The sequence below is a fragment of the Cydia fagiglandana genome, chromosome 16 (assembly GCF_963556715.1).
Source record: "Cydia fagiglandana chromosome 16, ilCydFagi1.1, whole genome shotgun sequence".
Lineage (NCBI taxonomy): Eukaryota > Metazoa > Arthropoda > Insecta > Lepidoptera > Tortricidae > Cydia > Cydia fagiglandana.
The window spans coordinates 11,027,527-11,054,071 of NC_085947.1; the positions used below are offsets into that span (position 1 = coordinate 11,027,527).

Here is a 26,545-nt window from a genome sequence, read left to right on the forward strand (position 1 = left end):
TAGACCCGTCTATAATGTGAGTTAATATGTGTTCAAAACGCGAAAGTTTAAAATATTATATTACATACTCGTATCTAAAAAAACTTCCGGCCTAATGCGTTAAAAACAAAAAAAATAAATACTAAGAGATACTTTGCTAACCAACAAAAAAAAATGGTTGTCTGTAAAGTCGGTTTACGGACGATCATTTTGCGTGATAACGTCATAAGAAAACATTGATGAAAAATTGCTGTAACTTTACCATGGAGATCTGTCCATAACGTGACACTTTTTCGTGCATTTTACCGGTTTTCATCGATTTAGAAGACGTTATCATTTCAAAAACAATATCTAAGAAAAAGATTCAAATATTTGCTAACTAACGTAAGTATATAGATTTACGAGCAGGTTTTTATTCGAGGTTTATTTAGGCAGTATCCAACAGCGTGACATTGATAATCAGATTAGTCCTAAATTGTATGGGACATCGCTGAATGCAAGCCCAGATTAAAAACAAAGATTAACAGATCACCGTTGCCGATCGCTTACGGTTGTTGGAGTTGGTCGCACGCGCACGGGACCGCGAGTCACCGCGCAGTCCGCCACGCACCGGTACCGCGCGCGCACATATTAACGCACCACTCACGCGCATCGGAACGACTCAATGCTGACCGAACTTTTAATTAAATTTTGATATCGATTTAGCTGTGTTTAGCAGCGTTATCAGTGATTTGAGATGGCTAAGTGCCTCGTGTTTGTGATTGGTGAGTTATGTTTTGTTTTGAATTGAACGTATGTTGACCTAGAAATTATTATTTTAGAATTTTAAGTTGTTATTATTTATTGTTTTTTGGCATGTTTTTGTACTATATTTATATGAATAAAGATTTTTCAGAAAGTAGGCTCTAAAATAAGGATGCTTATTTTAGATCTACATATGCATTTATAATTAGATATTAATATTTATTTCTTAATATTTTGGATTTTAGCCTGTGAAAATTATGCTTTTCTGAATTAGAAATAAATAAAAAAAACAATAATATATTGTCCTATTTTTTGGTCGTGATAAGCATTGTGATGATAGGATATAAACAACACTTGATTTCACATTAAAATAAATCGTCATATAACTAATGTAGGTACATTATAACGCCTGTACCTGTACCCGCCTATTATAACGCCTCGACCCCGTGACTTTATTGCGTTTCCAGATATTGTGCCTTAAACAAAAAAAAAAGTGTTTAATCCGTAACATCAATTCGGCACTACTTTGAAAAAAACTCGTATCTTGTTCAGAAAAATGTAGTATCTATGCATAGGATGCATATATAGAGTTACTACCTTTCAACTTTGAGTAGCAGTGCGAGATATGAGATTTTTTCAAAGTAGTTAGTGTCTAATTATTTCCTTCGCACTTGTAACAAAATCAATAAATAAAACAACAACAACAAAAACAATGTAAAATTGTTTATAAACTATGTTTATATTATACTCGTAGGTAGGCTGCTCCTTGGTCTCCGTCTTTCGTTTAAAAAACTTCTTGTGTTATAAGTCTGAGTAGGTTCTATAAGTATATTCCTTTAAAACACGCATCTCATAACGAAAACTTGTCTACATATAAAAAAATGGAAACAAATAATTTTGTAATGAAATTTCCATAGTTCTTAAGTGTAAATAATAAGTAACAACCGAGAGTACGCTTATTAATTATTACCTACCTGCACTGAACGCATCTGGTCACGTAAACTTAAGTATACTGGGTAAATTAAATATCTTTCACCGAGTGTCGGATTTCTTTATTTTTCTTTTTGATTTTTCCGTCTTAACTTTGAAAAAATTGTTGGCAAGATAAGTACATGGCACAAGTTTTTTAGCATTTTCTTATTGCGTATGTTGGTATATAACAGTTATTAATATTTGTTACTGTAGTTAAGTAGCAAGTACTCCTTTACTATTATTAGGTATATTCATTAAAATCATGTAAAAAATACTCTTGTTTCAAAAATATTGTGTTTATAGTTGTTCGGTAGGTATATTCCCTATTTATGTGCTCTGGATATTGTGTCTATTAAACTTCGTATCTACACAATCTACCCTGCCTTCCCTGGCTTATGAGATTTTTAGTAAGTACCTATAAATAACCTATCGTTAAATAAACGTCACTCGATTTCACCCTGTATAACAGTTTGACGCTTCGTTAACTACTACACACGCACATGTCATAACGGCGATAACATTCGCCATATTCTAAATAGCTCCTTAGTATGCGTGACGCCAAGACGAATGTTTTTGTCACCTAATTCGACAGCTCGTGACATGACCGTCAACGAAACCCCTATATACATATTACATACATACAAATATTCGTAATATAAAAGCGAAAGTAACTTTGCCTGTCGGTTACCCCTTCAAGCTTCATCATCATCATCATAATTTAAGAGCATGGCTCTTGTCGGTGGAGTATGCGCCAGTTTTCGCGGTCCTCGGCCATCATGTTCTTTAGGTCCCTGTAAGACACGAGACACGGCACTTGCTTTTGCTTTTAGTTGTTGTGTATAGTTTTCTCGTGGGTTTCCTCTTCCTCTCCTAGCTTCGATCTTGCCTTCTAATATAGTTTTAGAGGTGTAGATCCCTCAAAGGGATAAGTTCGCCTTTGTACTGTATGTTATTTTTAACCCTTAATTTGGCACAGTCAAGTATACTTAACACTTACTTTGAAAAAATGTAGGCATGTTATTTTTTACGTAAATTCGAATTTATTAATTTCTATGTATCATTTATATTATAAAGAATAAAGAAAAATTTGTAGTGAATCAACATAGCGAGTAGAAAGTCGACACTGCGTTCTATCCAGGAATTTGTTTATTTTTTTCGATTCTATTACGCGAAATTTTACCGCATATACTATTATTATATTTAGAATAGAATAGAATAGAATAGAATGTTTTTATTCGTGACAAAACTTAATAGATAAAACAACAGGTAATACTACCACGGTCACGAAATGGTCCCGACTCAGCAGGTGCTAGCCTAAAGGCTAGCGCTGGTCTTCCGTCGGGGCCATGGACTATTACGTATACTATTTAATTATAGTATTACGTATACTCTACATATCACACTTATTCGTCAAATCAAGTTATTTACGTGTAATAAGCAAGCATACACAACTGTTAAGTATTTTTGACAATTCATTATATACAGTGTATTAGAAATTAAACAATCTGTTAAGCATTTTTAACAAAACGTTATGTTACAGTTTTAATAATTTGACAAATTTCACTGCCTACCTTTATATTTTGCCATAATAGAAGAGATTGAATGATGTAGTTTGATTCGTTATACATTTATAGCTTAGTATACAACAAAGCGAACGCTACTTAATGTCAATACACGTTTTACACTCCGTTCAATTTGGCCTATGGCTATTACATTCAAGTAAACTAAATGAAAGGGTTAATTTCATTTTTTTTATTCAATTCAATTCAAATATACTTCATGTAGGTGGTATTGTGTATTTTTTTTTCTTTCAAAATATTTAAATGCTGCAAGTACCTATATAAGTAGCGTTGTTGTAAGGTTGTAACAATGGCATTATATTAAACTCAATCAAACAATATCAATGTCATTTCGAAAATCGTTAACCCTATATTACTGTACTTGCGTTTCGTAGCAAATATATGAACTCATACTAAACATTGGTCTTTTGCTTCGATTAAATGCCAAAAAAATGTTGTTATTGTCTTTGATTCGATACTCTTTTTTGGAATTTGGTCAGATCGAGTCTAGTGTACTAGACTTGTATTAATTTTCCTAATCGCTAATAGTTTTCATAAGTGTAATTCGAATGGCAGGCTTCCGTTACTGTTGCGGCATTACTACTTTTTCTAATATTTTACGGGTTGAAATACGAGGATCTCACAGTTACATTCTAACTTTATATCACTCAAAATATAATTCAATAAAGCTACATCTTGATGAAATAGCTAATAAAAGTGAACTCTAGTACTCGTGAATAAAACTCAAAGTATCAGGACCAAATATATTTAGATGCGAGGTCTGCAAGGTAACTTTACAATTTCTATTAGAATTTTAAACAATTAACGCTACAAATTTGAATTTCGAATTTTAAACAAGCTCTCACTGACCAGCAATTTCGGAACTAAAGTTTTTCAAAGGAGGATGGGTCAAATTATACATAGTGCTGCAGACATTTTAGACTAGTCATTGAGTTTTCACTTCTTCTGTCGGCACTCCCGGAGTGCAACCCTTTGTTTTTTTACGAGTATTTTATTTTATTTGAAAAATGTTTACATGACTTTACAGACAGATCCAATGCGCCATGAAACTTAACATTAACATAATACAACCAAACAGGTACATATAACTATTACAAATTAAACACAAGAATCACTTTATTGATAGATGAAAACCGCATGGAAATTCGTTCAGTAGTTTCACACAAGCAGACAGACGCGGCGGGGGGACTTTGCTTTAGTCATAGAATTTTTTTTCTTGGAATTAATTTGTTCCACTGTTATATGAGTCATACTTAAATAAAGTACAAATTAGTAGTTTTACCGATTTGTAAATACATAAATTGTAATTTTCACTGCGTTACTAGTTTGTTACGGTAGGTAATAAATAAATATTAATCAACATTTATATAACAGTTTTTAATGATTCACGCTTAGTTTCACTAGACTTAGTATCGACCGGGATATGAACATTTACATATATACCCATCACCTTCAAACTGTTAACGTACGTAAGATAATTTTATTTCCCACAAGAAGAGAAGAAAAAGGGTTAACGTTAAGTAAATATAGTTACATAATCTTTGAAAATTAATTAGGTAAATATACGGCCCATTAATTTTTTAATTTGCTGATTTGGTTTGTGTATTAGCGACTCATGGACATCGTCACAAAAGTCGTCATTATGAACGAAATTATGATATCTACATTTCCAGAAGAAAACTTTACATTAAAAGCGGTAAAGTTCTCTATACAAAGTTTTAGGCGTGGAGTATACGACTTTACCAAACTACTGCAGTTGAAATGCGTAAAGAGCGATAGCGTTTTCTTAGTAATTAAATTGAAAAACCATTAATGAATGCATATATTCATTAAAGGAATTATACCCATGAACACAATTATAGGAAGTATATACAATTTGTTATAGATCGCCCTAATTTGAACACAAACCTTTAATTAAACTATACTTCTAAGCAAGCATACCAGACATACCAATCTAAAATTAGAACACAGAAACATTAATTAGAAACTGACCCGTTTTTATTGCACCTAAGTCTAGGTAATAAGTAGTTCTTTTTGTCTGTTACCTTCCGTGATTATTTCTCATTTCATGGTCTCACCGGAAGATCAGCTCTGGAAGTCGCCAGCAACATGCTGAGATAAGGCCATTTCGTGACACTTTATTTTCACTATGTATGTCTACTCTGTATGTTGACTAATAAAAAACTATACTAATATTCTATAGCAATCGAGAGTGCGCTAATTGTCCTAAACGGTAGTTTAGTCATCATTGGAATTGGAAACAATTTTGCCTTAGCAGTACCAGTAGGTAAAAAAAGCGTATTGTCATTAAAAGAACTTCACTGTTACGACTTTCTATCCTAGGTCTATAATGTACGAGTAATGGCGTTAATGTCGCCTATTTCCGCTCTCATTATGTGTATGGAAAGTATGGATGGAGTTTTGCAATACAGCACAAACTGTAGTCATGTAAAATTTTCACGTAACTAAGAAATCAGTACATCTGCAGAATTTACGCATGCTGCAAGGTTCCTACTACTATACTAGTCGTTTTATTTACGAATAAAGAAAGCTACAAAAAATTAAAACGTGTGTGTGTGCGTGGAGAGCTCCAAAACATTATCATCAATTTATGAAAAATATGTAGGTACCTTATTGCCATAATATTATTATGATAAATCAGATTAATTAGATCGTGTACACATTACAAATAAAAAAAAAACCGGGCAAGTGCGAGTCGGACTTGCGCACGAAGGGTTCCGTACCATAATGCAAAAAAAAAAACAAAAAAAAGCAAAAAAAAAAACGGTCACCCATCCAAGTACTGACCACTCCCGACGTTGCTTAACTTTGGTCAAAATCACGTTTGTTGTATGGGAGCCCCATTTAAATCTTTATTTTATTCTGTTTTTAGTATTTGTTGTTATAGCGGCAACAGAAATACATCATCTGTGAAAATTTCAACTGTCTAGCTATCACGGTTCGTGAGCCTACCCCCCCCTGCCTCCTGCCTGTCGCCTGGTGACAGACGGACGGACGGACGGACGGACGGACGGACGGACAGCGAAGTCTTAGTAATAGGGTCCCGTTTTACCCTTTGGGTACGGAACCCTAAAAAACGTGCTTCAATATCTTTACAGTATACAAGTATTTAACTTGGTGGCGATAACTATAACATAACTGGATATAAAACTGGATATAAAATTGATGTCTACTCACTCAATATTATCACTATCACTACACCTTATAAAACAAACTCCCTTGAAAACTTTCTACGATTATGTAGAATACTTTAACCTACCTATTACGACATAAGTAAATACTATTATTGTTAATTTAATTAATTTAATCATTTTAATTATTACAGTGATTCTATAATGAATAATATTGTACAGAAACAGAATGTATACCCACAATCCCAACACGACTTGTAACTTCTTGTTATTAATAAATTATTTGTATTTGTATTTGTATTTGTATTTGTACTTGCCGCGTCTGTTTGTGTGTTTGTTCGCGATAAATTCAAAAACTACTGAACAAATACTCATGGTGTTTTCACCTATCAATATAGTGATTCTTGAGGAAGGTTTAGGTGTATAATTTGCTAACTTAGGTGGCTAGTCGCTAGTATGAATATTACAGTTTACAGTTAGATGTCTGCTCTAGTGATTGGTACAGCCATAATGAAATAATCTGTGATTCATCTTCGATGGACCGATCAAAGGCAGTTACATCAATCATGGAATTGGCCATGAAGCCACATTCAGGCCTGAAGGCAACTGTAAAGAGCTTGGGCACCACAGCGTGATAGACGCAGTAGGGACATTCAAATTAAGTTAGACGTATAATGCATCGATGGAATTCTACCAGGATTGAAGAAAAAAAACATTAAGTATTTGTCTCAGACTATATGTACACTTGTACAGGATGGCAAGGTCATCCTATAGGTAATTTAGGTTAGGTTTGTTTTATGGCAATCCTGAATAGTTACGCGTTTCTGAGAAAAACCAAATTATGACGAACGAAAATGCGCACAAACAATACATTATGACTTTAAACTTTATGGGAAACAATAGAGGCCCATAATTGGCTCAAAATACCTCCAGTAAGGTGTGATTTGTCGCGCTCACGCTGTATAGGTATGGTAAGTATGCATTTCCTGTACTTTCACCTGCAGTGTACGCAAATGGTCACGTGTTAGCATTATGTATGGAGGTTCGCTCTCTTTGAAGCATAACAGTAGGAACTACATGCGATTTTGCCATGTGTTCAGTATGCCGTATTCTATTTTAACCTTCCACTTCTAAATCCACTTTAAACGGTGGACGTCACCAAAAAATAAGGAATGATTTTTTTTGTGCCAAAATGTGGATTAATGAAAAAATTAAAATGCCAGACTCTTATTCTGGATTCCACCGCATACAGGGTAAATAAAAATTCGTCACAAACACAAAACATGTACAAAGCAAAGCATTAATATGGAGGCCAACTCTAACTTATATTTTGATGCAAAAATGATGCATGTATTTTTGTTATCATTCGCCCATGCGTCTCGCTCGCTCCAAAGGGGTCATCCATTAATTACATCACACGTTTAGGGGGAGGGAGGGGGTCAAGAAAATGTGACATATTGTGACATGGGGGAGGGGGGGACACAAACTTTGTGACGTCACTTTAACTTCATCAGTAACCGAAAATTTATTTAAATTATTTTATTCGCTGGTACATTTAAATAACAAGTTTTTAAAACGATAATCATTTTTATTCGTTTAATTTTCTTTCCTAAGCAGTTTTGGGTTATAAAATTACTAATATTTATATCGTCAATAATATTTTGATAAAATATTAATAATACTTAGGTACTTACTTAATTCCATTTGGCGATTTCGTAGAAAAAATGTGACGTCACACTAGGGGGGAGGGGTTTGCCAAAGTGTGACCAAGTGTGACAAGGAGGGGGGGAGGGGTAAAAAAACCTAGAAATTCGTGTGACCCCAAAGATGTACGAACAAGTGTGAGCAAAATGCATGCGCGAATGATAAATTGATAAATGATAAGAAAATGACATCGTTTTGATTTCAAATGCATGTTCGAATTAGGCTCCTACTTTAGCTTAGTACTAAACTGCACACTCACACCAACAAGCTGGTCAGAGATGTACAGATGTAGTGCATCATTATTTTCCTTCGTATTTTCACCGAAATGCACGAATGTGTCTTGCTATCTCAGTCAGTCTCGGTACAAAAAGTACTAGAATGACTGAAGTGGCACGACAAATTTCCGAGACAATACAAAGGAAAACAATTATATAATTATATAATACATCTGTAATATGAATAAAGTAGAGATGCAACGGATAGTTGTTTGGCCGGATACCGGATTCGGTTGATGGTCAGGCCGAATATCCGGTATCCGGTCGCCGAATATTCGGCCAGTGGAACTATACCTACATTTCGGTTTTTCAGGTGCGCATTCTGCAGGTTTGACCTGTTTCCTAGTAAACGTTCGCGAGGACTCTTTCTAGGTTCGAAATGAGTGCGCGTGCAAGTCAGTGGAATGATTAAATTGTTTTAAAATACTTAATAAACAAGTACGATTATGACCGTGTCTGTTTCTTCAATCCAATTTGTTTACTCCGAAATCAAGCAATGTTACTATCCGGTATCCGGCCGGATGGTAAAATAATGGCCGGATAGGCCGGATACCGGATAGTAACCGGATATCCGGTGTATCTCTAGAATAAAGTCTTCCCACATGCTACCCCGTTCTAATTTTAGTAGTGAACCTAACGCTCTAGCCAATTACATCAAACGTGACTCACTGCTTTATTGGCCTTACGGCAGGGGTGCGAAACTCCTGACTTCGGCCAAACTCGGCTCCGCTCGGCTCAGCATTGCTCCGAGCAATTATTAGGGTTGGCACCACTTGACTTCCTTTTGCGTGCACGGCCACAGATAAGATAATCACTTGAATTTTGACATCCCTAAATAGCCGAAAGGGAGAGTGCCATATATTAGAAAGGGATAGTATGATTCGACCCTGAACCGCTGTCAAACTTGGGTATTGTAGGAAGTTTCCTTTCTGTACGGCAGTACTATTATTTATTCTGTGCTTACGGCAGGGCTGTTCAATTACGTGAAGCCACGCAAACACGATGAATGTCACCACAAATTAAAAACTCGTTCGACGCAAACAATCTGTCCCGGCTCCGGCACAAATATCTCGGGTAATGGAAGCCCCTTAAATGTAACTACCCCACTTCTTAGCTCGATCAAAAGACCACGGGTCGAATATTAAATGTTAGTGGGTAGCGTTCAATGAAATAAGTACCTACCGTACTTTGATAAAATCGAAGTTGTATTTTTTTATTAAATCATTGGATAGTAACTGTGATAGGTAAAGGAACGAGAACTAGGCGCAGAATGATCACAGAAGAGAGTACTAATGGCGCGATTCGGGAAATGAATTAGAGATAGATACACTAGATATGAAATAGTAAAGATATGTGACGTTCCACGGCAAAAGGTACCACTGCCCCGGCTTAATATTGGAGCGGCGTTAATAAATAGCGTAAGCGCCAGCTGCCATAAGGTACCTTTTGCCGTGGAACGTCACGTATCTTTACTACTTCATATCTAGTGAATCTCTAATTCATTTCCCGAATCGCGCCGTAAATGTTAGGATAATCATACAGCGTGTATTTTTAGTAATTGCAAAATAACAGCTACCTACATATACTCAGTACACTGAATTATTGTTAGGTACAAATATCTAAGTACAAATTGTTTGGGGAATATTCCTTTTAAAATACTAATACATATTTTGATCGGGTCACACACAGACAGCAATTAGGTTCATATTTCTCTGTTGACTTACCCAAAGTAAAGAGCTAAAGTCAAATTTTCTGTTTAAGGGCGACTTGCACCATTCACTAACCCGGGGTTAACCGGTTAAATCTGGAGTTACCATGGTTACAAGTACAATTTTACACTGGGTAAAACCCACACTTTACACTGGGTGGGGCTGGGTTTTAACCGGTTAACCCTGGATTAGTGGGATGGTGCAAGTGGGGCTAAAAGACACATTAAGAGGTATTGATTTTCTATTAATTCCAAGTTTATTTTAACAGTATTCTGAGCCTGCACCAACTAGATCTTTCGGTTTAGCCCATGGTTGACTGGTAGAGAATGCCTTCTGGCATTAAGTCCGCCATTTGTACTCTTCATTTATTGTGCAATAAAGTTTAAATAAATTAATTAATTATATGCGCACATCACATTAACTACATTCTGTTTGGTAACTGACGTCCGCATGCTTAGAGAATATAACCAAACGGGTAGCCAATAGCCTAAACAAGCGTTCCCCTGTGTCGGAAATAGGCGGCCAATGGTCATACACATTGTATGGACTGGCGTTTATCTAACATGGCTATTTTTACGTTACGTATGCCTACATGTGACGTTGCTACTCCTCCGCAAATATCGGCAGACTATTTTGTACAGAAAATTACAGACAAAGCGTCTCCGTTTGGTTATATCCTTCAAGTCCGCAAGGAGTGAAAACTATTGTTTTAATATCTGAGATTGTGGTTGATTAAAATTTTAATTTACAGGTCTTCTTGGACTTTGCTGGCAGGTTGGCTGTGGGCAACACAAATACGACAAGTAAGTACTTACATACTGCGAAAATTTATAATAGTAATTTCATTATCTGCCTCTCTGTTACTCCTGTCTTTCGAAGAAATATGTGGTTCGTGGTATCTTCAAAAATCGGCCCCATAAATCTAGCGAACTATTGTAAAGTCTATTCCAATAGAACTTGCTAACTATGTAAACAAACCACGTAATTTTGTTTTATCACTGTTTCTCTTTGAATTTTCACACCACCTCATCAAATACCATTGAAACCATACACATATACACTATTGAAATGGTCCGTTCCGTAACATACATAAATATGTAACTGTATCTTGGATATTTAATTAAAAATTTATTAGGACCTGATGGAATGGCGGTTTTGTTTCTTTTAATTTCTACAATTGTCTATGATGGGTAGTGTTGTGACTAAAGTTTGTGATATAAACCCGCTACACACTACCCAACCCACGCTATGTACTTACCGCCGCGGTTATAAAATACATCAATACAATCATTCTTAAGTACTAATTTGTCTTCTGATCGTGATTAAATAAATTAAAAATAAGTAACTACTTGTTTTTTACTTCTGCTATTTTATTATTCGATATGGTTTGACATTAGTAAAGTAGTAAGTAGGAGTCTTGCCTATCACTAGTGAATTCATCAATCAGAGACAATTTCAATATGGCGGTTTGTTTACATAGTTAGCAAGTTCTATTGAAATAGACTTTAACCTAAACACGATCGTTGGTTTAAGTTTTATTTGCATATTATCTTAATCTAAAAAAAAAATACTTAGGTCGAATATCACTACCTGATGCTGTTTGAAAATAATAAAAATAATATATAAAAAGAGCCCGTTTTGATATTGTACCACAAATTAATGCTATTAATTTAAATGAAAAGTATTAAAAGCAGCGCACATGCTTACATAAATCATAAGTACTAGTGCATTGTTAATAGTAGGTACCTGCGAACTATGATTAACTCAAACCTCGATTAGACTCAATTCTTGTAACAAAAAATAAAATTCAATTCACAGCTCAAAACCTCCAAAATTCAAAATTTTGATTTTTGAGTAGGTAACTCAGTATAGTTTACCTACAACTTTACCTCGATTACATACATCTTTGACATGACACGATAACTTGCTAATACTAACATTTTGGCGTTTTCCTTAAGATTCTTGCTATGGAGGTATCACTGTAGTTTTATGTGCGTAGGTACCTATTTGCGTACGTAATTGTAAGGATTTGTTTACACGCGTAGCGTTATTGATTCGTCGTCGTAAGTCGCAACGCTACTGATAAGACTGGGAACGTGTGCAAGTGTAATAAATTAAAAACACATTAAAAAGTAATAGCGCAGATCCAACAAAAACAACATAAACCCTTTTAACCAAGGCATTTAATGCGCTTGTACGTACGTTATGCCTATCTAGGTATAATAATCATCATTAACATATCAGCAGTAAGAAAAAACCGATCGTGTGTTGCTCCAAGCCCATGGTCGCAGGGCAAGAATGTGTAGAGATTAACGTCAGAGACTAAAGCTACATTACAGGCTAATAAACACCGGGCCTAATATAGATGGAGAGCACTGGTGAAGAGTGCCCAACTGCCCACAGTCGTCAAGTCCCTCAGTTACGAGGACAGGACAAAAAAGGAAAGAGAGAGATTGTTGGGGGGCCTTCTCTTGCTCGTATATGTCGAGGGTGAAATAGGTTTTAAACTATTATAATGCTATAACTGCTAGGTATCTCTTACTTTTGATCGAACCCGTATCGATCCGAACTCAAAAGTAATAATACGACACTATTTGTTTCAGCTATACTCTTCTACGCATCATACCAAACCATGACCAACATCTACAAAAGTTGTCGGAGCTCCCCTTAGACGGAGAAATCTCCCATGGAGAAGTGGAAATACTGAAGAGAAGTTACGGAGTGAATGACAGTACAGATGTTTTGGTGTCTCCCAACAGTAAGAAGCTGTTTGAACAGTTTGCAGTTAAAAATGGGATGCCAGTTGTGACGAAACATTATTATGGCAGGTTGGTTTCTATTAAATGTTTGGAATAAAACATATTACGCGTAGGCAGATCTAATATAGAATAAGGATGACTCATTGAGGATTGTAATGTCGGAAAATGCCGATAAATTATATAATAAGCATGAATTTCACATTGAAAACCAAACATCGTAACAAAATCTTATAGTCATATTATAAAAAGTTTTTCTAAATGTTTCTCGCGGTTGAATTTAAATTACTTTTTGTTTTAAAATACTTTTTGGTCACCGATAACAAAACCCGAGCTTGGAGACATCAGAGCTTGGAACTCAATCAAACAAATAGGTAAACTAACTCATTCACCATGCAATAACATTGTTGGAACTATATTTTCCGCTGGGGTGCGAATATCTAATAGTATTCCTAGCCTATTTTTATCACGTTCATAGTTTTGAATAAAATAGAACTTGATCAGTTTGTTCGGAAGGTGCCTAGCACTAATTTAGTCATTAAATTGTTCATACGTACGACCATTTGCAATGAAAGTAAAGAAAATAAAAGGTCTTTGTTTTGCTACACTAAAAAAATCAAAATGTGAGAAATAAAAGTATAAAATGTAGGTATGTTATAATAATACATACTTATAATTGTTTTAGATCATTTGAAGCATTGGAACGTGTGTCGAGGAGACGATTGCGAGAAGCGTTTAGAGTATATGGATATAATAGTTTCGATGCTGTAAGTAAAATAATATTTTTAGCAACGTCAAATCAATATGACCAGATCTTTTAAGTAACTTTATATGTATTCATTGTAACAAATTCAAGTATACATATTATATGTACTTAATAAAAACTACTTATTAGGTACTAAAAGCGGCGACCCCAGGTCCGGCGCATATTTAGTCCAGCATATTTCGCTGGCTGTTCAAAGAGGCAACGCCAGCAGCGTGCTATTTACATTTACCCGGGTGCCTATCGACCCTAGTCTTTAAATTTCTATAATATTACTTTTTATATTTGTTATATAAATAAATAATATCCTTTATTAGGTACTTAATTATTTTTTCCTGAATGCAATCTTAGATTAACTTCTAATTCTACAATTTTTTTTAGATAAAGAGTTACCTAGACGATCTCAAGTTTCGGAAGGCTGACTTAGTAAGACTCCAACCCTTGGGCTACAGTTACCAGCGACGCCCCATGAGTCTTGTCAAGATCTCTAAAGACCCCAGCGCTGGCAACCCTATAATATTTATTGATGCAGGTAGAGAATCTAAATTTAATGCTAACATTCCATTTCTGACCGCAGCTGCACTACTGGTACTGAACGCGTCGGTGTCATTGCCAATTTCCATAGTAAAATGAACGGTACCTAGTGCAGCTGTCGTTGGAAATGGACTGTCACCTTTATTGTCAATTTCCATAGTAAAATGAACGGTACCTAGTGCAGCTGTCGTTGGAAATGGCCTGCCCCCTTAAATCATTTTGCACTCTGGTACAGTCGTAACTTGTAATATGACCCATTTTGTAACTTGTCACAGTGACAATAGCATGAGGTCTCTAGCGACTTTCATATTGATTGTCACTGTGACAAGGTCCGAAATGGGTCATAAATTCTTTCGACCGTACCGTAAAACGGGGTGAGTAGGTTTCGCGGGGAGAGTTGGGTTATGAATGGGGAGAGAAGGTTTGAGAGGTGAGAAGGGATTTTAAGGCTACTGCTACAAAAATAATGTATTCCAATTTAAAATGGGGCTCCTATAGTAATACGCATAATAAAAAAAATCGATCCAACAATCTTCCAAAATCACCTTTGTATGAAAAACCCTCTCACCCCAAATACGAGGCACTACGGGGTGAGGTGGGTTTTCCTCTTTATCGTCAAAGTTATGAAATGGAACTACCCAAAATAAAATACAAACGTCCGAACCACTTATTATATACACCATTCAGTTTTCACATGTAAAAATAAAATTTTATCGACGTTTGAATGTCAAATTTCACCCAACTCACCCCATTTTACGGTACTATGCGTTAACTTGGAAAATTATGAAACCTGTTATTATGTCTTTTATTAACGGTCTACCAGATATGCCTGTGTGTTTTCTTAAATAATAAATTACCGCACAAAATGAAAATATTTCGTCATCGATCACTTCGATCAGCTTAGATATACGAAACAATTACCTGCTACGAAATAATTACGCTTCAAAGAGCACCAATATAGTAAAAAAAATTACTATATCTCGTCACGTCTCATAAGATGTATTGACGTACAAACGTCAAATAATTAGTATAGCTAACAAAATTGTTGTAGTGTACACGTATAGTGCGACATAAAATAGTAGAAATTAAATAAAATGGAACTAAAAAAATTCCATACGAAACTGTTGCCATGTTTAAACATTTTATGTCAAAAATGTGCCAGTTACGTAGCATTTTCTACAATTTGTTGTATACTTAAGATGATCAAGCAAATCTTGTCAGTAGATAAAGGCGCGAAATTAAAATTTTCTATGAGACGATATCCCTTCGAGCCTAGATTTTTCAAATTTGCTGCCTTTTTCTACTGACAAGATCTGCTTGACCATCTATAGTTACGTTATCGTAGATCCTTCATATTGTAGTGTTTTCATACAGTATTTATATCAAAAGGTATCCACGCTCGCGAATGGGTGGCGCCCTCTATGGCCATGTACATCATCCACCGACTGGTGACCGACAGCGGGGCCCGGGAGCTGGATGGCTTGGACTGGTACATCCTGCCCGTGGTCAATCCGGATGGGTACGAGTACACGCGCAGCTCCCGATCTGTGAGTACCTACCGTTCTATTCCCATCACATATCGCACATACACTGATTAGAGTGATTAGTCAACGTCACCTGGGGCTTGTGACTGATTAGACTAAGATATTATTAACTGATACTAAAGTTGAACCTAGAAACAAAAATTAATAGTAATGTTATAACAGATTACAAAAATGTTATAATTAAAATTATTTTACTTTTTTAAGTTGACTTGCATGACATACAATGTACATCTGGTCTCCCGCGATACAGGCCTAGCCTAGTGCGGGGACTCCTGGAATCTCTGAATGTCAAGTTGGTTATGCACAACTCTTATCAGTAACTCGTGTTGTTATGTTACCACTGTATTCTTTCTGTGCAATAAAAATATTTTTTACTTTACTTTTACTTTACTTGTTTCAACCGGGACATCCTGTATGTCGACGCCCGAAAGCAAACACGTAGTAACTCACAAAAACCAAATTGTTCACCAGAGACGAAAAACTTTTCGAGTTTTGAAAAAAAAATCATAACTACGTTGTTTATGAACATAACTAACTCAAAATTGGATGCAACATACAAAATTTTTTGGACTTCAAATTCATTTAAATAAATTTAACCGCAAGTTGTTACAAGACCATATTTTGTGGGTTACTACGTTTTGATCTTTTTTACACAGTGCGCAAACTCGTAGTAAATGCCTGTACCAAATATATGGGATAGCATTTCCTTAAAATTTGTATGGACAGCAAAAACGCAGTAATCCACCTGAATATGACAAAAGATATCCGTAATAAAGTCTTAAACGTTGTGGTTTAGAAGTTTTAGGTGAACAAAATGCTGTAATAGTATTGCTTTTTTCTTTTTGTAAGCAATTTAGAATGCATTAAATGTATTGCCAAAAATTTTACCACACCCTTAAGAATGACTTTAATGGCATCTTAAAGTAAATTGCACGACATTTCAAACGTATACTTATAAAATGTGAAGTTATTTTCGGGATTCATAAACGAAAATAACACATCTATTAGGATAATTTGAACTATTAAAATCAATATAAGCATTCTTAAGACCAAACAAAACACATAACTTTTGTAAAATTTTATTTATTTAAACTTTATTGCACAAAATATATACAATGTAAAAATGGCGGACTTAATGTCAAATGGCATTCTCTCCCAGTCAACCATAGGGCCAAACAGAGATATCTACAATTGGTACAATTACAATTTTCAAGAAAATAATAAAATCTTACAATATTATTGTAAAACCAACTAAAAAATAAGAAGTCCACTTTGGAAAAGACTGAACGTAATGGGAGATCAAAATCTAACCAAAGTATAACAACGATGTTTGTTTAAAAAAAAGTGGTTTCTACATCCTCTTATAAAATAAAAGTCCACTTTAGACAACAACAAACTTTCATCAGATGCCATAAGACCAAATTTTACTTAAGTACCATAAAACCATAAAATCGATGCACACACCGTAAATATTGCAATTTTACATGCTTAGAATTAAAAAAAACTTCCTTTCTTAAATAAAAAATAATCACTTTATCCAAAATCCCCGTAATATTTTACTTGATTACAAACGCGTCGACTCACTTTCACCCCCCGAACCGTACTGAGCGACGGCGCAAACGTTCAAGTAATGGCCGCGATAGCCGCATTAAAACGAAATAAGGTGCAGAAGTTTAAACCTTACGCCCTACAACAGTGAAGTAATTATTATGTGGTAGTTTTACTTGATCCTTGTAAACGTAGTAGAAGACATGTCTCTCATATTTTAATAGTGTGTGAATTTGTGTTAAACCACTACTCGACTAAACATTATTTCCCACCAAATAGCGTAACTGCAAGACATTCACATTCATGACCGGCAAACACGTAGTAACCTACACTCGCGTCAGACCAATGGAGGTTGTAAATGACAAAAGTTTATATTATATGGAATTCAAAATGCTGTAAATACAATGATTTAAATTATTGAGTTTTTTTTGCTATTTACTACGTGCTTGCCGAGTACATTTCAAGAAAAACGAGAAAATGTTGTGTTCCTATTTTCCCCATTTTTCATCGTATTGGCACGTGGATTCGACCTATCGACGCAGAAAAAATTGGAGATTCCAAAATAGCAATAAAAATTTTTTAGACCTTGTGTGCGTTACTACGTGTTTGCTTTCGGGCGTCGATGTGTTCATCCTTTGTGGTTAAGCGTACTTAGCGTAATATAAACGTAACCTTCATCACAGAATAAATAATAGTACTAGGTACAGAAGACTCACTCTCTAACAAAACGCGTCTGTTACGATCAGGACAGATATGGCCGCTAGGCGGCGACAGCGCCACGCACGGCTTATGGCTAGCAACCAAAATTAGTGTGGAACGGATGTACTTTTAGCTACCTTTTGCAAAGCGACGAAATCGCGGAGTGAGCCACGCCTGCGCTCACGTAAGACTAGAGTTTGTAGTACGGATATGATGGGCCTTCTTGTCTACGTGACAACGTGATAAAACGGTGTCCATCACCTTCTAACCCGGGCTGTTAAAAAGTGTCGGATATTTGTGTCACGTGGATAAAGCCATCCATAATATGCCTGCTGTAGAGTTCACGAATGTATAAAATTTGAGAACTGGCAGTATTTCTCTAAGGAGTTATAATAATGGATTATTATTTACAGCAACGCTTATGGAGAAAGACGAGATCGAAGACTGCTCGGGACTGCTACGGAGTTGATGGCAACAGGAATTATGGCTTCAAGTGGGGCGTCAGTGGGGTGTCCAACAACCCTTGCGACAGAGAGACCTACGCCGGCCCCAAACCCTTCTCGGAGCCAGAAACACAGATGGTCCGCAATGTCATGATGGCAGATCGCGATCGGATTAAGCTATACGTCTCACTGCACGCGTATGGACAGTACTTGGTATATCCTTGGGGATATACTGGAGGCAGTTTGCCAACGTCGTGGAGAAAGCTAGACTCCCTGGCGCGGAAGGTGTCTAATGCTGTGCAAAATGCTGGTGGGCAACCGTTCAAAGTACTGAGCGCAGGGCAGTGGTATCCCGCAGCTGGAGGCAGCGATGACTTCGCGTTTGGCGCCGCAGGAATCCCCTATTCGTACACAATGGAGCTGACCGACGGTTATGAATTCGTCTATCCTGAGAATAATCTGGCCACAATTTTGCCGCAGCTGTATGAAGGTTTTAGAACATTCGCTGAGGAAATAAAAAAGGAATTTGGTAAAAGTTAAAATTATATTTTGTAACTTAAGGATATTCTTTAATTTTATCCAATAATGCATACCAAAACCGATGTGCATTATTATCTCAAAATGTAGACTTTATGAAATTACACATGAATTAAGGATGACTCACGTTAGGCCGGCCTATTTTTAGGGTTTGCTTCAAGGTCATCATTGAGATCTATCACCAAATAAGCCGTATTAAGCCATAAGGTTAACTTCATGCAGTGTGATCTAGCTCGCAATTAGCTAATTATGATATAACCATGGCTAATGCTCTGCTGCATGGCCTGGAATTTCAAAAATGGAAAGTGGCAATTACTAGTAGTAGGTTACCATCACATACAAATGTATATGTGATTTAAATCTTTGTACTTAACATGTGGAGTAAAATAAAAGCTTGTAAAAAGAAATCTCGAATAATAAACAATACCTGAATAAATTTCTAGTGTCTTCATTTCATTTTTCATTTCAACTAAAATCCCTTTTTTTAAGTAAGTATACATAGATTAAGTGATGTGTGCTTGTTCGGCGTATGGATGACTGCAGCCTGCCAGCATAATTTGACCCCAGGGGGCCAAATTTTGAATTTTGACCGCTCGATTTCGTGTACTTTGTTCTGAATAGGCGTAAGAACTACTTGTACAAAGGTTTATAGTATTAAGAAATAAATGTAAAATAAAAATAAATTGTAAGTATGATGTTGATAATAAAAAATGTATAATAAATAATATTGTCGTACGATAAGAATTGCAATGCCAGTGAATTTAATGTTATAGTATAGGTAGTTATGAAATGGATCTTAACGTCGAGCTACTTTTTTTACTTATTGCAGGTACTGTCTCCAAACTTTATTATTTCTAGCGTTTGATAATTATGGTTTTAAATAATATTATGATTATAGGCTATCGTATCTAGTTCGCTATTGCAAGGCGTTTTTACAATTATTTTTTGTTTTTATGAATTTTATTCCGACGTAGATGTGGATAGGTTACGAGAGAATAATAATCGACCTTATGTAAGTAGGGTGTTTAAAGTCAACAGCATAGAAAATAAAGGAAAAACAAAATAAATGCAAACATTATTGCAAACATTATTTTGATATTTCTGTAATGCTAATCACCTGCACACTTCTCTATGTTTCCAGTAACGACATGCGTAGGAGACCCCTCAATTAGTGGTACCTTGTGTGGGTGAGAACATCTTAAAAATCAGTAAACATTTACTAAAAAAATTTAGAAGATAACGGTGTTCATAATACAGGGTGACTTCTCATAGGTGACAGGAATAATATGCAATAAATGTATGTAATAATTTCCGAGTCTCATTATCAATACAAACATTTAATGCCAACTGCATCTTGCACGCCTATTAATGAGGCTAGGAAGCTCAATCTTTCAAATTATGCATCGTTATAATGAGCTCTATTATGCCATGTTAAATTGCATTGTAAGTTAAATTATACCAATGTAGAAATACCAACATAACCTCACATTGGAAAACGGTTGAGCTAAGGCTGCTCCGGTTTATCTGGCACTGATCTGCAGCGGTATTATGGTTGCGTTTTTATCACTTGTCATGTCATGCGTCACTTTCGTACTCACTTCACATTCTTGTTAGAATGTGACAGGCATGGTGACAAATGACAAAGAGCCGTCCATCTTAGCCATTCTGGGCCTGATGAGTATATTTATTAAATCATTACCGTAAAATGGGGTGAATTGGGACAAATCCGAAGTTCAAACCTTAATAAAAGTCTATTCTAGCCTAAGTGGCACGTTGATACTAGAAAAGTATTCCGGTAGTATGAACTTTAGTTTTTTAGTGATAATCTGTCGTTTCATTTCATAGATTTCAACGATAAACACAAAATAGTAGGAAATCCTAGCTCGCCCCGTAATCGGGATAGTAGTTAGGACGGAAAGGAATTGAGTGAGATGGGACATTTGCTAGAATTGACATAATATTATAATAGCTTGTCTTCTCAAGAGAATAAAGTATTTACGTAACAATGTGATAACTCTTTTCTAAAAATATCATCTCACCTCTCTACCATCCCTCCTCACCCCATTTATAATCCAACTGCCCTCGTAATCCCTACTCACCCCATTTTACGGTAGGTACTTATTTATCTAAAAATATTTATGAACTCAGAATTGAACAAAAGTTTTATACGAAACGCAAGTTCTTATTTTTTTTTTGTTATAAATATCTTTATTAGTAACGAAAAAATAAATAAACTAAACATTAAAATTAAAGCTAAACTGTAACAAATTTTAAAGTAAGTTTTATTTAATTAATTTTATTTTAATTTAGATCTCCACTGAACTCCAAAGTCCTTATGTTTGACAGTTTTATTTTGTGTGTTACTACGACAGATGTAAAATGGTAAGACAATGCTACGTGGACATGCTGCTCGATCTGCATGAACAGGACGAGGCTATGTGCATGGATGATGCCGAAGTCGGCACCAGTACCGTAAGATTTTATGAATCTGAAAATTATTTTTCTTCCCTGCTAGGAGGGATCAAAGTGGCACTTTTCCTCCCTGTTAGGAGGGTGAAAGTGACACTTTTCTGTTCAAGCACACTATTTTTACATTTTAGTACATTATTTTTTTAGCTTAAATAATCTGTTTAATTCGATGCATCACATTGTGTCAACATGAAGATTTTTTATTTTCCTCATAGTTGATGTGAAAAGCAGTATGTGTCACACGGTATCAAAATTATTTCGTCTTGGGTGTTAACACTTGAATCCACGCTCAGGATTCAATGTACCTACGCCCTTGACGGAAATATATCATTTTGACCCCTTGTAACACAAACTACTAATTACTTTGCTCCCTTGTGACACAATCTACTATTGTCACTCGTGACTCACGCTAAACCGGGCCGTGGCGACAGACATGTCATTTCCTATGACGGCTGATCGATGATCACGTGGTGTTTCCATAAAAAACGAAGCGCCGGAAGCTCCAGCCCGGCCCCGGCCCGGTCTAGCGTGAGTCAACCTTTACAGTAAGTAAACTAACGGGTGCAAAATTTTAGTGAAATGGTATACTCGTCAGCTTACAATCTCGCTAAGTAGTTAAATTATAAACTGACGGTAGGAAGATTACAAACTAACATTTAGATATTTTTTAGTCATTTTTCTCACTGGTGGTTGATTATACCGTGAGTCTGTGCGCGCACTGCTAGGTTCCGGCAGAATACCAGCGCTGTGGCAGCAATACTGCAGCACATGCTGAGTCGGCGCCTTTTCGCGACTACACAGTCGTGACAAAAAAATATCCTAGTATGTAGTTAGTAATTAGTTTAGTATAGTACTTAATTAGACATAAGTTTTAGTTTTATTTTTCATCATAAGTTCAATTTTTTTGTCACGATAGTGTTTTGGAATAAAGTTTTTATCTATCTATCTATCTATATTTAGGTAGATACGTTTTGAAGGTAATTGAGTGCATTCATTCTTAAACACAAATAAACATGTATACATTCACCGTCATGGGTATTCCAACTGATATTTCTTCTTTTTTTGCATACTATTTTTTTTAATTAATAGTTTGGAACAATAATTTCCTCATGGGTGATGTGCAAAACAGTATGTCTCACATGATTGCAAAATTTGAGCGTTAACACTGGAATCCCTCATTAGTCACCACTGTTAGGATTATATTTTAAAATTCCTCGCTACGCTCATAATTAAATTATAGAATCGTTCGCTTCGTTCAGGAATCCATTTGCGCCGTCGCCGTAAATATACCATTTTGGTCCTTTTGTGACACTTTGTAACATAAGAAGTAACTGTTTACCAGTGGCGGCACTTCCATAAAAGCCGATTCCCACTGGCTTGCCTGTTTTTGGACGTTTGAGCAGAGTTGTAAAGGAAATATGTAAGCCAAATTAGACCCGGCTTGCCTATGGATATGTTTGACGCGCCGTCACTGCTGTTTACCCTTAACAAATAAAACCCTTCCAATAACAAATTATTTTCTAAATCTTCTACTTGGTTGGAGATATGATAGACAGACAGACACCGGGGCATACGGATTTTCATGATGTTTCTTTTGCCCCGGGAAAAAAAATCTACGTACCTGATTGACCTTATGTCATTTTTTTACAGTATATGATTTATTTCAAAGCGCTACAAAAGTATTGCAGCTCAGTTTTTAATGTCACGTCTGACTACATGACGGCGGAATCAAGAAGTCTCTACGAGGTAAGTACGTATGCGACATATATATTTGTTTGCAAGGCTTTTGCTAATATCGTATATTAATTTTTTTCTGGACGAACTACGCATTATATTTATAAGACTTCATCCATAATCATAATTGTGGAAAGATCATTTTTTGATCAAATAAAAACATAATAATAACAGCATACCTTTAGATCCACAGCGCAGGCTTCGTCATCATACAAATAGCTCATCCACCTCAGGTTTCGTCGAAATAAAACGTACATTTTCATATATGTCATGCGCAACACATATCGTCAAAATTAAAAGGAAATCGGTCATTAAGTAACCTACTCATTACAAAAAAAACACAAAATAGGAAGCCACTAACCTAAATCTAAGTCTAGGTCTAAGCATTGAGCACATTTTGTATGGGGGCCCATTATTGCATGCGCAATTATTTAATTTGTGTTTAACTCATGACTACCTAGCTCGTGTTACTACGGGTGTAAACGTTCTGGGTAGTACCCCCGATGCGCCTTCCAGCAACAGCTCGTGACGGCATAAAACGTCATCCCAAGATCTCTGAGCATATATATCCTCTAGCCGTCCAGAGACATATAAAAAGGTCTCCTGTTTCATTCTAATTTGAACTTTGTGTTGACAAACTAAAATTTCATTTTGCTTGGCAAGGTTTGACGTATGGGCGGCTAGAGGATACCTAATTATAATTATTTTCAGGTACAGGTACACTTGCCAAAAGATGGAGATAAGAAAAATGAAAACGTACCAGTAATTCTGATGGAAGCTGGACAGAACGGGGGCGTGGAACCCGTGAGACTGCTTCTGCTGTTTATAGAACGCCTGGTGGCGTGCGAGGAGAATGATCATATGATCCAAAACGTGCGATGGATCTTCCTTCCGTGCACTAATCCTGATGGCTTGGAGTATGTACGATTTGTAAGTTGTAATCATGACATATATGTAGGAAGAGAGAAATAACGTGGATTATACCTACCTAGTAGGTTGTATACAGGGATTATATTGCTATTTTTAACACAGTAATCGAGGGTAACAATAGTTATTTGTACAACAAGAGATCAAAGTTTGATATTTCTTCGAGTGCTTATTTTGAGTCCCGTGCAAGCGAAAGATTCTATAATAGATTCACGAGCGTAGCGAGTGAATCTAATTTAGAATCTTGAGCGTAGTAAGGGATTCAAAAGCGCACGAGATGTAAATAACTTTGATCTCGTGTAGTACACAAAATTTTTCACCCTAAGCAGTGAGAACATACCTAGAGGGACAGAGATAATAGAATCCAAGTATATCGAACTTGTATTAGACCCCGCATGTTGAAATGACATTTGACTATAAAGGTCACTTGAATGACATTTTGTCTCACTCAGTGACTCAGTGAGCAAAATCGCATTTTGCTCACTGTTTTTAAGAAGCAAAGTACCCTTGTTCGAGCTGCTGAGGTGAAAACGTATTTTAATTTGTTATCAAGGTTTCTGTTTGATAGGCATATATTTTAGTTTATTATATGGTTTACATTCATTTGCATGATATATTTTGCATGATATATTACCTACTTATACCTCACGGGTCAAATGATGGTCCTTATGACAGTTGAAGAATTAATTATGTTTCTATCATATTCATTTTGTTTTAGAAAATACTTTTCAAGTAATTTCACATTGCAAACAATTTTTTACCCAAAATATTTACTACAAATAATTTTAGTTAGTTAGTGTTATTTACATTTCACCTAAAAAAATGAAAAAAAAAAATAGTACTTTCGATTCAAGGACGTTTTATTCTTATAATCTTATTTTAGTAGTAACTAACTTTTAGTAAGTAACTTTTTATTATCATTTTTAGTGATTTTATAGAATCCAGCTCCAAAATTTACAGCCAGCCAGTAAGAATGTATACTTATCCTTATTGCAATATCTACTCAAACTATGTTTTCCCTACAGGATCGTCCCAATTGGGGAAAGAATACAAGAAAATTAGGAAATGGTGGAAGCTATGGAGTTGCCATTTCTAGAAATTTTGATTATCATTGGAACGATTGTGAGAAAGCCAAAAGTATGCTCGACAAATATTACCCTGGCCCGGCGCCTGCTTCCGAAATCGAAACTAAATTCATCAGAAATGCACTATTGAAGTATAAGGATGATATAAAGGCTTATTTGTCGATTAGGCGAGATGGCCAGCACGGGATACTGTATCCACACGCTTTTTCGGATAAAACTGATGATGTCGACCCTCGTCAAGTAAAAATAGCTGAACTGGTTAGCTTGAAGGTGAACCAACGTGGCGGAACTCTCCAGGCATTTGTCAACAACAGCATCTACAGAATAAACAACAAACCGGTTTGTGGAAGCAGTGTGGATTACGCACACGCGCAAGGAATACAGCTGCCGTTTGAGCTAAGGGTGGGTTTTGAACAGGACTTACATATCCTAAAAACGTTTCAGACTGTGAGCAAGGGTCACGATGCAGCTCTAAGAGCCGCGTACTTCAGTGGCATGAGGGAGCTCCATGCCATCGTAACTAACCCTAAATAGGCATAACCCTGTTTTCACTTTAACAAATATTATTTAAATGTATTAGGATCATGTTACATTAGAAATGTATTGGAAACGGTCAGAATAATGCAGTAAGTTCCGAAGAATTGTGTATTAGAAAATTGGCATAATAACATGAATTGAGCTAATAAATATTATGTACTTAGCTGAACATCTATTACGATACAATATTTATTTAGTACATAATGGTGTATCTATGTTGGAGGAGTCACTTTTCCACTTTTGGGTAGGATGTCGGTCATGCGCTGTGGCTGCGGGCCAGGGCGCGTGCGCCAGGGGTGGGGCCCGTGGCCGTTCAGCCCGCTGCCACTCCGTACTCGGCCGTGGCGGCGGCGCCGCGTTTGGCTCCAGAGCCTCGCAATCCTCACTTCCTGGCACCACTCTCGGTAACTTAGCCGCCTGTGCCGGTCGCGCAAACCAACACCGCATTATACTCCTTCGTTTCTTCTTTTCCATTCGAACTATAATTTCTGGTTGATAATTTGTTTGCGTAGTGATTTTTATATTTTAAGTTCATTTTCCAAAAATATGAAAAACCAAAAATGATGTTTTGCGATTGTTTTTTGTAATTAATTTTGTGTATTATAAATGACGCTGTCCTCCCGGCGAGCTTGCATCATCGTGTTCATCGCCGGCATCGAGAGTGAGGAGGTAAGTATGAGTCTGAAATGTAATTGTACACTCATGTCAAGAAAGTGAGAAGTGGATCAGTCGGGTGAGTTGTAGTCGGGTAGTAGGCCTGCGACGTGAGGCGATGGGCGGAAGGCGGGCCGTCGGCAACAGGTTGGCGCGGCTTGTTCGCGAGAGCCGCCCGCCGGCTCAACGATTCTATTAAC

General features: G+C 36.2%; 2 protein-coding genes across 2 annotated transcripts; both read left to right on the forward strand.

Annotated features, from left to right (window-relative positions):
• The first annotated feature begins 534 nt into the window (after positions 1-534).
• Positions 535-19,373, forward strand: LOC134671967 (carboxypeptidase B-like). Its single transcript, XM_063529851.1, has 8 exons — positions 535-743; positions 10,867-10,918; positions 12,719-12,943; positions 13,557-13,638; positions 14,016-14,166; positions 15,558-15,715; positions 18,373-18,931; positions 19,088-19,373. Exons 1-8 carry the CDS (start codon positions 716-718, stop codon positions 19,126-19,128), a joined length of 1,296 nt encoding a protein of 431 aa, XP_063385921.1. The 5' UTR covers positions 535-715; the 3' UTR covers positions 19,129-19,373.
• A 290-nt stretch (positions 19,374-19,663) lies between these two features.
• Positions 19,664-25,866, forward strand: LOC134672323 (carboxypeptidase B-like). Its single transcript, XM_063530219.1, has 6 exons — positions 19,664-19,768; positions 20,081-20,126; positions 21,312-21,411; positions 23,059-23,154; positions 23,854-24,072; positions 25,095-25,866. Exons 1-6 carry the CDS (start codon positions 19,729-19,731, stop codon positions 25,686-25,688), a joined length of 1,095 nt encoding a protein of 364 aa, XP_063386289.1. The 5' UTR covers positions 19,664-19,728; the 3' UTR covers positions 25,689-25,866.
• The last annotated feature ends 679 nt before the right edge of the window (positions 25,867-26,545 follow it).

What these genes read in the sequence shown, in the direction of transcription:
- LOC134671967 (XM_063529851.1), top strand. Translation starts at nt 716, where the DNA reads ATGGCTAAGTGCCTCGTGTTTGTGATTG. An exon ending in GTGCCTCGTGTTTGTGATTG is followed by an intron (nt 744 to 10,866) that starts GTGAGTTATGTT and finishes TTTAATTTACAG; the next exon opens with GTCTTCTTGGACTTTGCTGG. An exon ending in GATATAATAGTTTCGATGCT is followed by an intron (nt 13,639 to 14,015) that starts GTAAGTAAAATA and finishes AATTTTTTTTAG; the next exon opens with ATAAAGAGTTACCTAGACGA.
- LOC134672323 (XM_063530219.1), top strand. Translation starts at nt 19,729, where the DNA reads ATGGATCTTAACGTCGAGCTACTTTTTTTACTTATTGCAG. An exon ending in ACTTTTTTTACTTATTGCAG is followed by an intron (nt 19,769 to 20,080) that starts GTACTGTCTCCA and finishes CTATGTTTCCAG; the next exon opens with TAACGACATGCGTAGGAGAC. An exon ending in ATTAGTGGTACCTTGTGTGG is followed by an intron (nt 20,127 to 21,311) that starts GTGAGAACATCT and finishes TTACTACGACAG; the next exon opens with ATGTAAAATGGTAAGACAAT.